The 14,812-nt window shown below is 40.8% G+C and overlaps 1 protein-coding gene across 1 annotated transcript; it reads right to left on the reverse strand.

Moving 5' to 3' along the window:
• Positions 1 to 4,925: 4,925 nt before the first annotated feature.
• On the reverse strand, positions 4,926 to 13,900 carry LOC139694102 (filaggrin-2-like). Its single transcript, XM_071592530.1, has 4 exons — positions 13,838 to 13,900; positions 11,340 to 11,417; positions 10,977 to 11,210; positions 4,926 to 10,439 (listed from the first exon to the last, which is right to left on the reverse strand). Exons 1-4 carry the CDS (start codon positions 13,898 to 13,900, stop codon positions 4,926 to 4,928), a joined length of 5,889 nt encoding a protein of 1,962 aa, XP_071448631.1.
• Between the last annotated feature and the right edge of the window lie 912 nt (positions 13,901 to 14,812).

The following is a 14,812-nucleotide window of genomic DNA, read 5'->3' on the forward strand; positions in this document are numbered from 1 at the left end:
TATATATATATATATATATATATATATATATATATATATATATATATATATATATACATATATTGGAAAGCAATAAAAAGGCAATTTAGGAAATAGAATAATTCATAAGTATCTCTATCATGAATTTCAATACATTTCTTTCGTTTACACAATATTTTGTTCTATGCCTGTTTCTATTCACTCAAAAGTTTTTCTATTTTCCATTTCTTTTAAAATGCAATTGATAGTGCTTTATTTCGTAAATTTCACCAGCTGGTATATCCAACCATAATAAATATATAGGGTGCAGCGCTTAAATCCGGACAAATTTTAATTTGAATTTTCCGCTATATCGTAGTTCCACTGGAGATCGCCATTGGCGTTCTTGAAAGCTATAGGCATCTAGTAAACAGTCATAACCTCAAAATGGCCGAGATTTTACGTACAAGTGCGAAGCACAATCGAAGAGCCGCTATTATCGAAACTGTTCGCGCTGGGCGTTATACTTCGAGATATTTCGATTCTCCTGGTGCCTCAGAACAACTGTTTACGATATTGCGGCTAAGTATAATGCTTTGGAGAAGTCTGAGGAAAGTTTCGCTAACCCAGCAAGGAAATATTATTCGAGAAAACGCGTACTTGTCCGGATTTAAGCGCCGCACCCTGTATACTGACAATGCAAATTATTTAGCGCCTTTATGTCGCGTTACCTTGGGGTTTTGCAAAGGTCGCTTTTTTTGTGACACCTCCCTTCATTTTTTATTATTCTTGCATAATGTTTATTAAAAGATTCTTGCGCACATTTTTCTTATCAGATAGTATAGATTCTTTGTCGGTTAATTTTCAATGAGTGTATGAAAAACCTAAATTTTGGCATGATCTGGTCATGAAGAAAACAATATGAAATTTTATGTAAATGATGTAGCATCATGGCAAGGACATAATGTAACTGGTGGTGGATTAATATTTTAGTTTTTGTATGCTAAAAGCACTTATCCATCAGCCTTACCTTTCCTTGAATGCATCACCGCTGTTTATTCTTAATATTTTACGTCTTTCTCTTGTAAAATATTAGTGTGCGTTCGGCATCATCATGCACAGAAATTTTAAAGGCCTTGATGTTCAAATTCTTGAAATAATAGTTGTGTTCGTCCCCATAGAAAAGATCTTGGTTTGGTAAACAGTGAGGAGAAAATGAATTGTGTGGAGTGAATTTAGCACTCAAAAATTTTCATTTCTGGATTTCAGTCCCATACTTGTTGTTCATACCATGGCTATAGAGAGTATAAATATATATTTTTTATAGTAAACGGTAATCAGTGGAACATGGGAGAGCTCACTCAAGTCCTACTGAGAGAGGATTAACATGATTTGGCGGAATATTTAATTTTCTTCGTCAATCTATGGTTTCTCACACCCTCGATTATTATACGCCTTGCACTGGAGAAAAATACTCCATGTTTTCATCATATTCCCCGTAAACTTTGTTTTTCTGGTAGAGTGACCCGAGAGTGAATACTTTGGAATAATTAAATATCTCTGGCTGCGTCAAATAAATCAGACACCATAACTTGTTCAAATTAATTACTTTTTATCCCGAAGTATTTGATCTTCTACTAGGTTACTCCTTGTTGGTTTATTTAACGACTAAGTTACCTAAAATCCACTTTATGATTACTCCTTAAATTGTTTTCATGGAATAAATAAGTATTCTCCGATATTCGAATGCCTGAGAAATAACACCATCGTCACAGAGAGTGCAAATGTTGCTCTTTGCTCACTTAGTCACATCCGACCCACTTAAAGGTTACCCAGTATTTTTTCTAACACGGTTAAGTAACTCGTATGAGCCAATGATGATCTTTGAATGACGCAGAAATCGTTGATAAGGCTTCCATGTTGCTCAATAAAGTCCTTGAACCAGCTAAGTTGCTCATTATCTTAGTGGCTGAGGGATGAATAATCAGCATTAATTTGCATTTGCATTCATAAGGCGCGCAAAAACTATCACAAACTATTTTCTTTAGAAAATATTTCATTTGCTCGCTCAAAAATTAGAGATAACATGAATATATAATTCTCGAATTCTTTTTTCTTCTGACAGAGTCTTTGAGTCTGCATTCTGGTAAAAACGTTAAACATATTTGTGATAAAAAAATTCTGAACGTACGACAAGTCGGTCGTGTGAACTGTACATATGTCCTTCAACGTGAAAAAGGTATCCTCTTGTTTCAGTTTCTAATAACGAAAAAGAGCAATGCAATGATCCTAGTTTGTGAAACGCAAAAATTTCCCCAGTATGCAGATAAAAACACTCCATTGACCGCTAATATTATTATCCTTTAGTTTTTATGAGACTTAAATAATATTTTCTCACAACAACTGAATATCTAAACAAAGGCCAGTTATCCTTTTAGACCCGCAGCCCAATATTGAACATAATTCTTGCTGCCGAAATGTATTTTTTATTAATAAACATTCCTTTTTGACCGCCAGTGTTAATTCAGTGATCCATCATGGTCAATGTGTGTACGAGCATGTAAAATGTTTGCCGTAGCACAGAAAATATTTTAGCCCAATAAAACCATGTGTCTGCGATAAATTTCAGATTTGCGAATCAAGGTGAAATTTCACGAAGAAAACTATATTGATATCATGAGCGATAGATTATTTATGAGCCGAAACATTCTGTAGCATAAATTTTCCCATTTTAAAGAAATCCATGAAACAATTTTGAAACGTTATGATTGACACCCTTCTTTATCAAGTTTCCCTATAGTAATAATTCAAGTAGATCTTCGAAATAAATGCAAACTTTAACTCACATTCTAGTGATTTCCACAGAGGAACCGATTTACTCATTTTCCCAAGAAAATAGAGAAATAATTGCGTTAAAAAGAATCTGTTCCAGGAAATATGAATTGGCGAGTTGATGCAAATAAATGAATTTCAAAATTTGACTTTTAAAACAGCCAACAAAAAATTCCCATAAAAAATCAACAAATTATGATTTCTTTTCTTTCAAAGAACGCATTAAATAGCATTGTTAAATTATGTGAAAACGGAAACAAATATCAGAGAGTACAATAGGTTTCTTGTGGCTACGTTTGGCTCATATTAACGTTATCAAATCACCCCAGTCGTGTATGTATTTGGTGGAAAGTTCAGTGGAATTTGATAAAGTGGGTATTATTATTCCTAAATAGAGTTTGGGAAGCGGATTTCAGGTGGGAAACCAGAGGTTGTTTAAAATAGAAATCATATTTAAATATTAACATCATAAAATGTTATTTATGTAAAGTATGTAATATACATACAGAAAGCACGTTTTGTCCACGCACAAAACATGAGCTGCATTTTCTCATTTCTGATTGAAACTTTCGTTAATGATAAAAAAAATAAATTACTTAGGTGACTGTTGAATTCACAATTAAATCTGTGCGAGTTAAATGAAGTGTCTCATTTGTATTCATTTCCAATTCCAATGTTTTGAGTTTTGTTTTGTTTTTCAGGTTGGATGAATGTCGAGATGAGTGTGAAATCCTCTGTCGTGGTTTATGTCGTTGTTTTCCTCTGTCGATTCGTCCGTAAAGGGTTTCCTCTGACGTCCCTGTCACCGCTGCAGCCGGAAGAAGAAATCTCCCAATCTGTCTCTACCATCACACTCCACAGGGGCTGCATTGACAAACGGAGAGAGATTGAGTACATAATAGATTCAGTAGATGTAAGCGATTTTAAAACATTTCCGTAACAAGGCTATTTTACAAATCAACGCTCTCGATTGAGCTAGATAAACTAAAATTATTTTCCTCGCCGAAAAGGATAAAAATAGCAAAAAATGGAATTGTTTGTAATTCCATTCCATTTGTTTATAGTTCATACGAACGAATGATACATGTTAAACGTATCGTAAGCATTAAAAATCTTTTCTCCAACGTGTTAAAGAGCCGACTGCATCATTTCGTCGGGGGTCTTAAGTGTCAATCCCAATAACCATCTCTCCCTCGCCAATCCAGCCCAACTGCTACTTAATTGTTATTTATTCATAAGAATTCACGGCAACACCAGGATGAGTATCCTTAATGAGATTTCACATACCGCATCAGCTCTTCCATCCTCCATTGCAATGGATTTCAGTGAAGTGTCAACCAATGATGTTCTTTGAAAAAAATTACTAAACTTTCAGACACTCACTCCCTCACACACACGCATACATTCTGAATACGCACCTGATGTTGCCATGAAGAGTTTTCAATTAATCATGATTTTTATTTTGAATAAATAAATATATACATATTATTAAGAATGATGCTGACATTTAAATATGATAAATACATGAGATGTGATAAATACGTTTGATATTATGATGATATGAATGGTCTCTAAGCAGTTTATAATAACAACTCAGGTCGGTTTAACACAAATAAGTTAATTTCATCAGGTTCTTTGCAAAAGATTTTTCCAGGATTCTACCAGAGATTTTTAATCCTGGAAGTGCTTTTCACTCGTTAGTACACATGTAACACTAATTTGCTTCTTCACAGCAAACACGAAAATCAGATGATTTACATACTCAATACCTTAGTAACATAGACCAACCCACGTATTCAGCAACTAGGTCCAATGGTGCACTAACGGATTACGAACGTGCTTTAATACTTCACTGAAGGTTAATCCATGATACGCTACATAATTGAAGTAATGATGTCGGAAGTGACCAGACGCGAAAATTAGTCACAACTTCGGTAGCGACCAAGCTCCTTCCCGAGTCATTCATCTCCGATGAAATGGTGAATTCTTCCACACTTCCAATCCTCAGTTGGTTTTGTGTCGTTCATGCAGTGATTCAAACTCTGTCTTTGATATTTCGGTACAGAATTTCCTTTCGGAAAGAGAAGAAAATCGGTTCATTGGAAAAATTTCACAGACCTCTTCCCTACCCATATTTACGACCCTGTGCTCCACCTTTGATTGTATGTGTCGCTACCTCCTCCCGTACCCGAAGAAACGTGGTGTTCAAAGTGCCTGTACCCGCTGCTCTTCTTCGTATTTCCGTGAGCCTGCCGGATGACAAACGACTTGATTCCGCCACCACCTCCGTAACCTTTCAAGGAACTTTGTTCCCCAACAGCTCCTTCAGAGTCAGCGCCGCCTTCCATTGCGTACGAATTCGATCTTGACCCACGGGAAGACATAGGCTGGTAATAATCGCCGTACGCTTGTCCCTCCGCGTCATTATTGGACCCCGAGGAATACGACTGATATTGTCGCCCAACGCCGTCTCCCTCCCCGCCATAGTACTTCATGCCTCCTCCACCCTTCACCTGAACGGCCTGATATGCACTATTGTGGCTATTCACGGCCTCGGCCCTAGAGTGGACTCGGCTGTGCCAGTACCCGGTGCCCTGAGGAACGCTGATGTAACCGGGTTCGTGATTATCATCGCCTCGGAGTTCGGACGCTGAGCTATACGCTTTTCCACCGAGCTTCGTCACTTGAGTGGGATTATCGTAAGCATGGTGCCTGGAAGACGTGGAACCGGTGGAGTACGAGTCCTTGTAATACCTCCCCGTGTCAACGTTGCTCTTTTGGTATTCTCCGCCTTCGTAAGCCTCTGAACCATCATAACTGAATTGCTTAGGAGAATATTCTTTCCCGTGCCCTGCGTGTTCATATTTCGGATATGGAGAGGGGGCTGATTCTATACTCGATTTGCTGTAAGCGTCAGAGGAATATGATGGTCTTGAACGATAAGAGACAGTGCCTTCGTCATTTGTCTTGTACTTGTGTTTGATTTCGTGATGGTGATGGATTGGAGATGAGTACTCGGACGTCTTGGAACCGTGTGACTTATACGATACATCGACGTTACTACCGTCGTCTCCATAAGAGGAGTATTGCACGCGAGGTTTATCTTCGGCGTATGACACCTTTTTGGTGACAAAAACTTTTTTCGTGACTTCTGGCTCGTCCTCGTATGATTTTGTTACTTTAGTGTATGCAGTGGAAGCATCCTTAGCGGAAACTCTCTCGTGGGAATTGGAATAAGAACTGTAGGTTCTCTCAGGCTCATCTGTAATAATCTTTACGTGTTTCTTCAGAGTATCATATTTATCTGCATACTTTTGGGGCTCACGTTCATACTCAGTGGTTACCTTCTTGGTCAACACGACAGAGGGAGTGTGAGTATAAGAATCCCTTTCTGGATGTTCACCATGGTACTTATTTTCGTAGTACACTTTCCTTGTGTCCTCCCCTCTCCTAATATTTTCCTCCTCGTATGTTGGCTCTTCATATTCGGTGCTTACTTTCTTGGTTATCAGAACTTTCTTGATTGGTTCACTGCTGTGGGGATGTTTCTTCCCGACGTAAACCGTGTCATCTTCGTACTCTCCGTCAGCAGTCACAATAGTTTCATGTTTCGGGTGCTTATATTCAGTGCTCGATTTGGTCACGATTACGGTTTTATGAGGCCCATGAGAATGAGAGTGCACTATAGGCTCCTCCTTTGAATATTTACTACCTACGTGAACCGATTTAGAGTGGTATTTCTCGTCATTTCCGGAGTTATGCCTGTATTCTGAAGTTTCGTATTTCGTTACCTTATCGTACTTGTCGGGGTCCTCAATCTTTTTGTACACTGAGACAATGGATCCTGCATTTTCAACGTCAGTATTTTCGAGTTCCGGCTCTAATTTTGGAGTAAAAACTTCAGAGCTCGTTTTCTTTGTCACAATAACAGTTTTCTTTGCTCCTGGATAGTATTGAGAGGCTTTGGTTTCATAGCTCACAGCGTAAGTCTTCTCCTCCGGTTCAACGTATTCCTTTTCGATCACCACCTTTTCCTTCGAGCCTGACCCCCTATTGGCGTACTCACCACTGGACCCTCTATGTACTTTGACAATAGTTTTATGTTTTTCGCCGCTAACGTAACTTGGTCGAGTGTACTCTTTTTCTTCTTCTGGATCCTCCGTTAATATTTTCTCTAGTTCCGCGGTTCTGACTCTAGACACATCATCTCCTCCGTGCCTTTCGCCTGAATATATTTTTGTTATTGTCTTTTCCTGGTGGGATCCTTTTCCCTCACCCGAGATGGCATACTCTTCTATAACCTCAGTTACTTCTTTGCTCGAATGTTTTGAGGGAGCAATCACAACTTTTTCCACAATTGGACTCTCGTAGCTGCTAGATTTTCCACTGGACACCACGTATGAGCTCTCGTGACTTCCCCTGGGTTTATACTCTGAGGAATGTGACTTCTTATACGAAAAAACCTTCTCTGATTGTTGATGATGCGGTTCAGAAACGGAAACTTCAACTGCCACGGCCGGACGTATTTTCGTTATCACCTCCTTGGAGACAACCTTTTCGCCACCGTATCCATCGTCTTCCTTGACGAGAACTTCTTTTTCGTACACCACCTCTGGTTCCCGTTCAACTATCACCTCACCCTCACTCTTTTCATCCTCCTCAACGACAACTACTCTGTCAGCATCTTCGCCGTATGTTTTTACGCCGGCAATCTCTTCTTTTTCCACGATATCACCATCTTCGTTGACCACCTTCTTCACAACCTCATAGCTTTCAACATTCTCATTTGTGGGTCGTACTGATTCCTCATCGTCCCCGTCTTTAGAATCAGATTCCGATTCCTCTTCCACATATTTTCTCAACTCGATCTCCTTTTCTTCCGCGTGTCCTTCCGTATCACTCTCTGAGCTCGAAGTGATCTTCTCCACTATTATTTTCCTGGTTTCCACCGGTTCCTCTACATATTCACCAGAAATTTTCCTTCCAATATTCTCTCCACTGCTAATCACTTCCGTCACGATCACTTTGGTTTCTTTTTCCGGCACATACTCTGTCAAATCATCGTCGATGATCTCTTTACTGTTGTATTTGATCTTTTTGACCTTCTCAATGGTTACCTTCCCATCATAATCTGTGTAAGGTTTCTCGTGCACAACGACTACCTTTTTCAATACCTTGTGCGATTGGTCTGTAGAGCATGCTTCTTTATTCGTCCCTTCGTCCGCTGAAATATCATAGAAACTCTTCTTTCCGTAATATCCAGTGTCGTCCTCCTTAGCGGCATCTCCCAGTGTCACATATTCTCCGTCGTGGGCAAATGAGTATTCTGATGTAGGGTAGTTATTGCCTCTGTGTTCGAGGGTTCCTCTAAAATGACCATTAGCCTGAACTTCCTCATACAAATTGTGTCCAACAACGCCATGATATTCCTTCTTCAAATGATGGGTTGAAAAGGGAAAAGGGATGTAGGAATCATCACCAGAGGTTACGTGGGAAGGTTGACCAATGTGGCTGGAGTAATACTTCGGCTGGGTATAGTCTTCGCCGCTATCATAGGAGACGCTGCTACCAACACTGTGAAAGCTTAGCCCTCCATCGTATTTCTTGTGTGACGCACTGCACGGGCATTTAATGGTAGAGTAGGAAGCCTTACTTCCATACGAAATCTCATCTAATCTGTTCTGATTTTGGGAATCTCTCGAGTCCTGAAGTACATAACTGGTAGGATTATAGTCGTGGTAATTTGACGGAATTTTACTGAATTCCACTGATTCTACTCCTTTATTTTCAGAGCTTCCTAGATCATCAGATGTTTCATAGTAATAACCAGTCGACGGTTTTTCAACCCTGGGATATGATTGAACGTTGCTGTACACATCGTTCTCTCCTCTATCCTGGCCATAACTTATAGAGTCACCATAGATATCATCGGAATAGCTTTCCTGCATTTGAGCAGTAGCATAAGGTTTCATTTCGCCGTAAGCCACCAAAGACGATCCCCCTTTTTCATAATCGTTCGAGTCCTGATGTCCCTCGTATTTCTGGCTGGCAGAATAGCTAGGAATAGAATAGGTAGTTATACCGTCATGACCCGAGTCCTCATATTCCTCGTATTTTTGGCTAGCAGGATCAATAGAAACTGAATATGCATCTACACCTTCAGAATCCGAGTCCTGATATCCCTCGTATTTCTGGCTGGCAGAATAACTAGGAACAGAATAGGTAGTTATGCCATCATAACCTGAGTCCTGAAATCCCTTGTATATTTTGCTGGTAGGATCATTAGAAATAGAATAAGTATTTATCCCTTCATAATTGTTTGAGTCCACAGTTTTCGATTCGTAGTCACCAGTTTTTTCGTATTCACTTGATTCATCTGCAGAAGAGTTCTGGTCTTCTGCATAGGTACCACTATATGGTACCAAAACTTCCTGTCCTTGTTCATAGCTGCCTGAGTCAACGTATTTCTCCTGGTCATCCCCGGAGGTTTGGTCATATGTATTATAAGATGATATCCCACTGTAGCCACCGTAGTTTACTGCGCTATCCTCTTTGCCACTGGCGTCCTCATACGCCCCGACAGAGAACTGAACAGGCGTGTTAAAGTTGCCATCCTTGAATCCGTACGATCCTGAACGTCCATGTGAGCACATTTCGTCCTCATAAGACTTAGTCGAAAGGGAAGACTGTACCGTATTACTCTCATATCTAGATCCTTTATTCTTTGAGTCATCGAAGTAGCTAGTTAATGACAAGCTGCTCTGTGAATTACCTGGAGAATATCCTCCGTGATTACTATCACCGTAACTTTTCTTCGATCTACAACCACACCCTTCATCTTCGGCGCTGGTGGAACTCTCATCCCAGCCTGCGACTCTAGAAAAAAATGCGTGGTAGGGCGATTGAGCGTAGAAGGACGTGGTGTCTTGGGAATTACCTCCGTATTCTGTCTGCGAATCACCCTCTTGGGACGTCACGGCACTGTCGTACGAATCACCTTCCCCGGCATAGCCCTCATCGTCCTGGCGATCTCCAACCAAGTCCTCCGCTGAGGAAGTCCCCCAAGCATTCGAATCACCCCCGTAACCGACCTCGGCGCTCTCGCCGTATGACTCCTTCCGGGCGTATCCCCCGGGAAGGGGCGACTCGTCCTCGTAAGAGGAATCTTCCCCGCTGTCCCGGAGGTTGGTAACTCCGTAAGAATCCTGCACATTCTGTTCGTACCTTGATTCGTAGTCACCGCCAGAGTGGTATTGCTTGGATCCATAGCTGTAGCTCGAGTCTCCGCCATCGTCTTCATTGCACGGGCATTCTGAGGAAGAGTGCGACTTTTCGCGGATGGAAAAGCTGTACTGAGGTTTTGGAAAGACGTAGTCGTCTTCACATGGGAGGCAGGGTTTCTGCGGCGGCCGAGGGTCACTTTCGGGGATCTCGTAGTCATCGACGCAGGGAATGGAGGGGGGTGGTTTCGGGAAGGTCTGGACGGCGATGCCGTACGCATATTTCTCTTCTTTCTCAGGAGGAGGGGGAGCCTCCACTTGATAGTTGAAAGACTGGGCTACGCAAGGTCTGAATTTCTTCTTGGGCACTGCGACAGCGTAGCCGTAGGCGTTTGATCTCTCGGGAACTGGATCAGATGGAGCTTCAACCTGTGGAGTGAGGTAGACAGTGAATATTCATTAAATACACGATCCTAGCACTAAAATGCATAAAAACGATACCATAAAATATTGAATTTTAGAGCAGAATTAGAATTAAGAGGCTCATTGGGAATAGAGTGGCATTCCTTCCTCATTCCTTTTATTAGCATAAAAATATTAAAAATAAGTTCCCGTCACATACTGTGATAATCACTCAACTATTATTTCTTTCTGCATTAATCCTGTTAACTGACCGAGTACAGCTAAAATTAAAGAAATCACAACAAACATAACTGTACTAAACGGAAAACTTCGCTCTTCGTATATGGTAGAGTAGACTTATACTCACTTTCCTGTGCTGATTAGCATTATCTAAACTAACGGGCCTATTTGATATTTTTAAGTATCTTATCTAAGGTGAAGTACTCGCAAGTTGACCCGTACTACCTAAACCCCTGAGTTACATTATAGTGAGTAAATATATATGCATAGAAAGGAAGGTCAAAATCGACACCTAGTCATTATTTCCACACCCGAGACTCTTACTTGATATCCCACTGAAAGGCATCTTGGTTCAGGGTCTGGCCTGGGCTGGGAGACGAGGTACCCGTAAGCGTTGCGTCGTTGTTCTTCCTCCTCTTGGGGAACTTCCACTTTGTATCCGTGAGAGGAGCATTGTATAACCTCCCTCCGCGGTTGTGGCACCACGAGGCCGTAGCCATGAGCCATGCAGGGATCCTCCTCTTTCTGAGGAGGCTCCTCCACGTTGTAATAATGCGCCTTTTTGGAAACGGAAGACAAATTGTTTACATAACCCACAATATTGGTTAGTTTAATGCTCGCAACACAGGAATACATTCGTAACGGTTGCATTAACGTATATGAAGGAGAAAATTCAGAGGCACTTACCTTGCACGGTGCATTTGGAGAACTGTATAGCCCGGAATACACGTTGAACTCCTGTTTCTCAACAGGTTTCATCACACACTACGATAAAAAAATGCAAAAAATAGTCGTAAACAACTGATGTTGTTTTATGTTAAAGCTCAAATATTAAAAACTTTAATTTTTCAATAAATCAATCTAAATAATTAATGATTTGGCAAAGCAAAATAACATTTCAAGGACTTACCGAGCCATCCGAGTCATGACAATTGATTGTGGTATGACTGGTAAATTCATAAGTGAATGGTCATGGCCACATAATTACATTTACTTGTCGATATAAATATGACTATTTTAGATTACTATATAACTAATCGAGGAAAATATGCCTTTTGAGTTTTATAATGATACTGCAGTTGGTATAAAAACATGAATACACGCACGTTTGCACACGCGCACACATAATTTATACTAGTACATTGAGGGAAATTTATACATTGTACTTCTAAATGTGTTGTACATGTAAATGGAAGAATACTGAATTCACGTGGAGAAAATATTCTCCCTTTGAAAATTGATCTCAGTATCATTAACTCAACAGCCAAAGTAAATATTTTCCTTTGTGTAAATTGCTCTATCCTCTATATGCTGTTTTTTAAACGTATATTCGAATGTGTCTCAAAATACATTGGACTCCAAGGGTATACACAGTTAGTAATTTAAGGTTAATTTAAGCATTTGTTTACAGATTAATGAATTTAATTTTGCTATACTTACTGGGCATGTTTTCGGTGGGTGTGGTTGTGAGAATGGGCATTTGATTCTCCTCAGGCAGGACCCCGATGAAACCTAGGAAAAGTAATTTTAGACTATTATCGAGCTTGGAAAAAATATGAACCCAAAAACAAATCGAGTGAATTTTTATTTCAGTTATGTTCCTTTAACAAACAATTAAATAATTTTACCATCTTTGTATCAACGAATATTATGGTCCGTCGGTATCTTACAAATAAAAACATTTCAAGCAATTTGAACTGGTTTCATTATAATTAAAGAAATATTCGGATGTTTCAAACCGTAAAAATCATTCGTCTTGACCGATATTCTTTTTTACAATTTGAAGTTTTTGCTTACGCAAACATTACGAGTGATTTTTACTCTTTTAGATTTCTGCATTTTAATACATGTGTGCGAATGACACTGTTTGTGCCGTGTTTGACGACAAAGGGCGTTTTTCTGGGAAGTTTATGCTATTATCGTGTGCTGCCATCTATAAAACGACGGTAAAACAAATTTCAGAACAATTTAAGGGTTAGTTTGGATTTGGCAGCCATTCGAGGAAGACGTGTTTCGTGATTTTCGTTAAGATGGAAAAAGAGCAGTATCGTTCGGTAATTCGCTTTTTGTTTTTGGATGGGAAGAAATGCGAGGAGATAAAAGCAAAGTTGGATGCTGTTTATGGGGACACTTCGCCATCTATGACCACAGTTAGATATACGTTCAACGAATTTAAACGTGGACGAACAACTGTTTTTGATGACGAGCGACCAGGACGCCCGGCAGACGTGATTACCGAGTAAATCATTCAAAAAGTCCACGCCATGATTCTCGCTGATCGACGAACGAGAGTGCGCGAAGTAGCAGAGGCCATGGGTGTGTCGACCGGAACGGCAATTAATATTTTACATGATAAGTTGACGATATAAAAATTGTCGGCCCGATGGGTGCCGCGATTGCTCACGGTGGACAACAAGCTGATCCGGGAGTTGTCGCCGCCAAACTGCATGAACTACATTATGAATTGCTGCCGCACCCCCTGTATTCACCCAATCTGTCTCCCTGCGACTTTTTCTTACTCCCCAACATGAAGCAATGGCTCGCGGGAAAAAAAATTAGCTCAAACGAAGAAGTTATCGCCGAGGCAGAGGCGTATTTTGGAGAGTTCGACAAATCCTATTTTTTGGAGGGGTTACAAAAATGGCCGGAACGTTGGGAGAAGTGTATCTTTCTAAAAGGGGACTATGTTGAAAAACAAAAACAATGTTTTAAAGAAAAATGGTTTCTTCATTTTTAACTCGGGTACTTATTGAACTGCCCTCGTAAAAGTTACTGTCGCGACATCTCTCGCAGTTCTTTGAAAAACATATTCGTTGGATTATCGCCTCAAATAGTATTACACTTATTCTGGACAAGATGACTATATATTTAACAGTAACCTCACTATGGGAAAATAAAAATCACAGGTTTTATGATAATGATTAAATTATGATTAATTCGTCATTTTGTCCTTTCATTTCTTTTATTTAAAACTACGTTTTTCTTTCCAATAAGCGATTTATTCCTCAATTAGGAAAATTCAAGGTCACTTCAGAAGTTAATGAATACCATCGGGATAATTAACTTTTTAGGGAGGGAGTGATGAAATATGGAGTTGGAACCAGAAGACTGAAACGGTGCGCTCAAACTTAGCGCTTCTCCAGCTCCCCAGCTAAGCAACCCTCAGATCGCGTCTAATTATTTACCTGAACCAAAGCCGCCGCGCAGACGAGAGCCAGCGCGCTCATAAACAGGGAGCGGGCCGCCATTTTCTGTCTGGTCGAAGGGATTTCCTTCGGAGCACCCCTTTCAAAACGATTCTTCCAATTTAGGCTTCTTTATGACGACGGGTAGCGTGACACTGAGATTGGAGGCCTCCAGGCTTGCTCTCTTAAATACGTGTCCTACTAAACACGGCTCCCAGTCCACTCCGTTCGCCCCGCGCCCCGGAAGATTATAAAAACATGGTTATCATCGTGGCCTCCTTTATTACGCCCAGAACGGCCTTCTTTCCCCCCTGACCTCCTCCCTGCGGTCCGGCCCGCACCCGCGAATTCCCACGTGGTCGATACCAGGTGTGGATGGGCTATCAAACCATTGTGGACGGTTGTTTTGGGGAAGCGTGGCGAATGAGCCCGGCGATCGACCCTTGAAAATCAGTTCTCCTCTCTCTCACCCCCCCCCATCTATCCACCCGCGGCCTAATTAGCCCTTCTATCGATAAGCTCTGTCCGCCGCCCCACCCCGCTTTCTTTCCCTCCTCTAGATATTGGTTTTCCCACCTGGAAGCTAATTAGGCTTGTTCGTGCATCGTCCAATTAGGGATCTCCCCCACTGCCCCTCCCCTTTCCATCACTCTCTCTTTCTTTTAGTGTATCCACCCCTCCCAATAGCTGCGTCAATTAAGTATAGACACAAATATATATAAATATATATGCCGTCGTTGCTTCACAATGAAGGACCACGTCAAGAGGCAACGTCCGAGCTCCGGGCGTCGAATCGAGTCCATTTATGGTATAGTTGCCATTTTGTCGACGAAAATGGCGACAAGGGAGGGTGCTTATAAGGGAGAGGGACCATGGAGGAAAAAAAACTCATGTTTCCACCGAACGATTCCGGTGACTTCAACACCCGTTTTGACAGGAAGGCCCATCATGTGTCAATCACCTGAAAATGCAACA

Source organism: Hetaerina americana, unplaced genomic scaffold, assembly GCF_022747635.1.
Source record: "Hetaerina americana unplaced genomic scaffold, ioHetAmer1.1.p SCAF_5, whole genome shotgun sequence".
NCBI classification, from domain to species: Eukaryota; Metazoa; Arthropoda; class Insecta; order Odonata; family Calopterygidae; genus Hetaerina; species Hetaerina americana.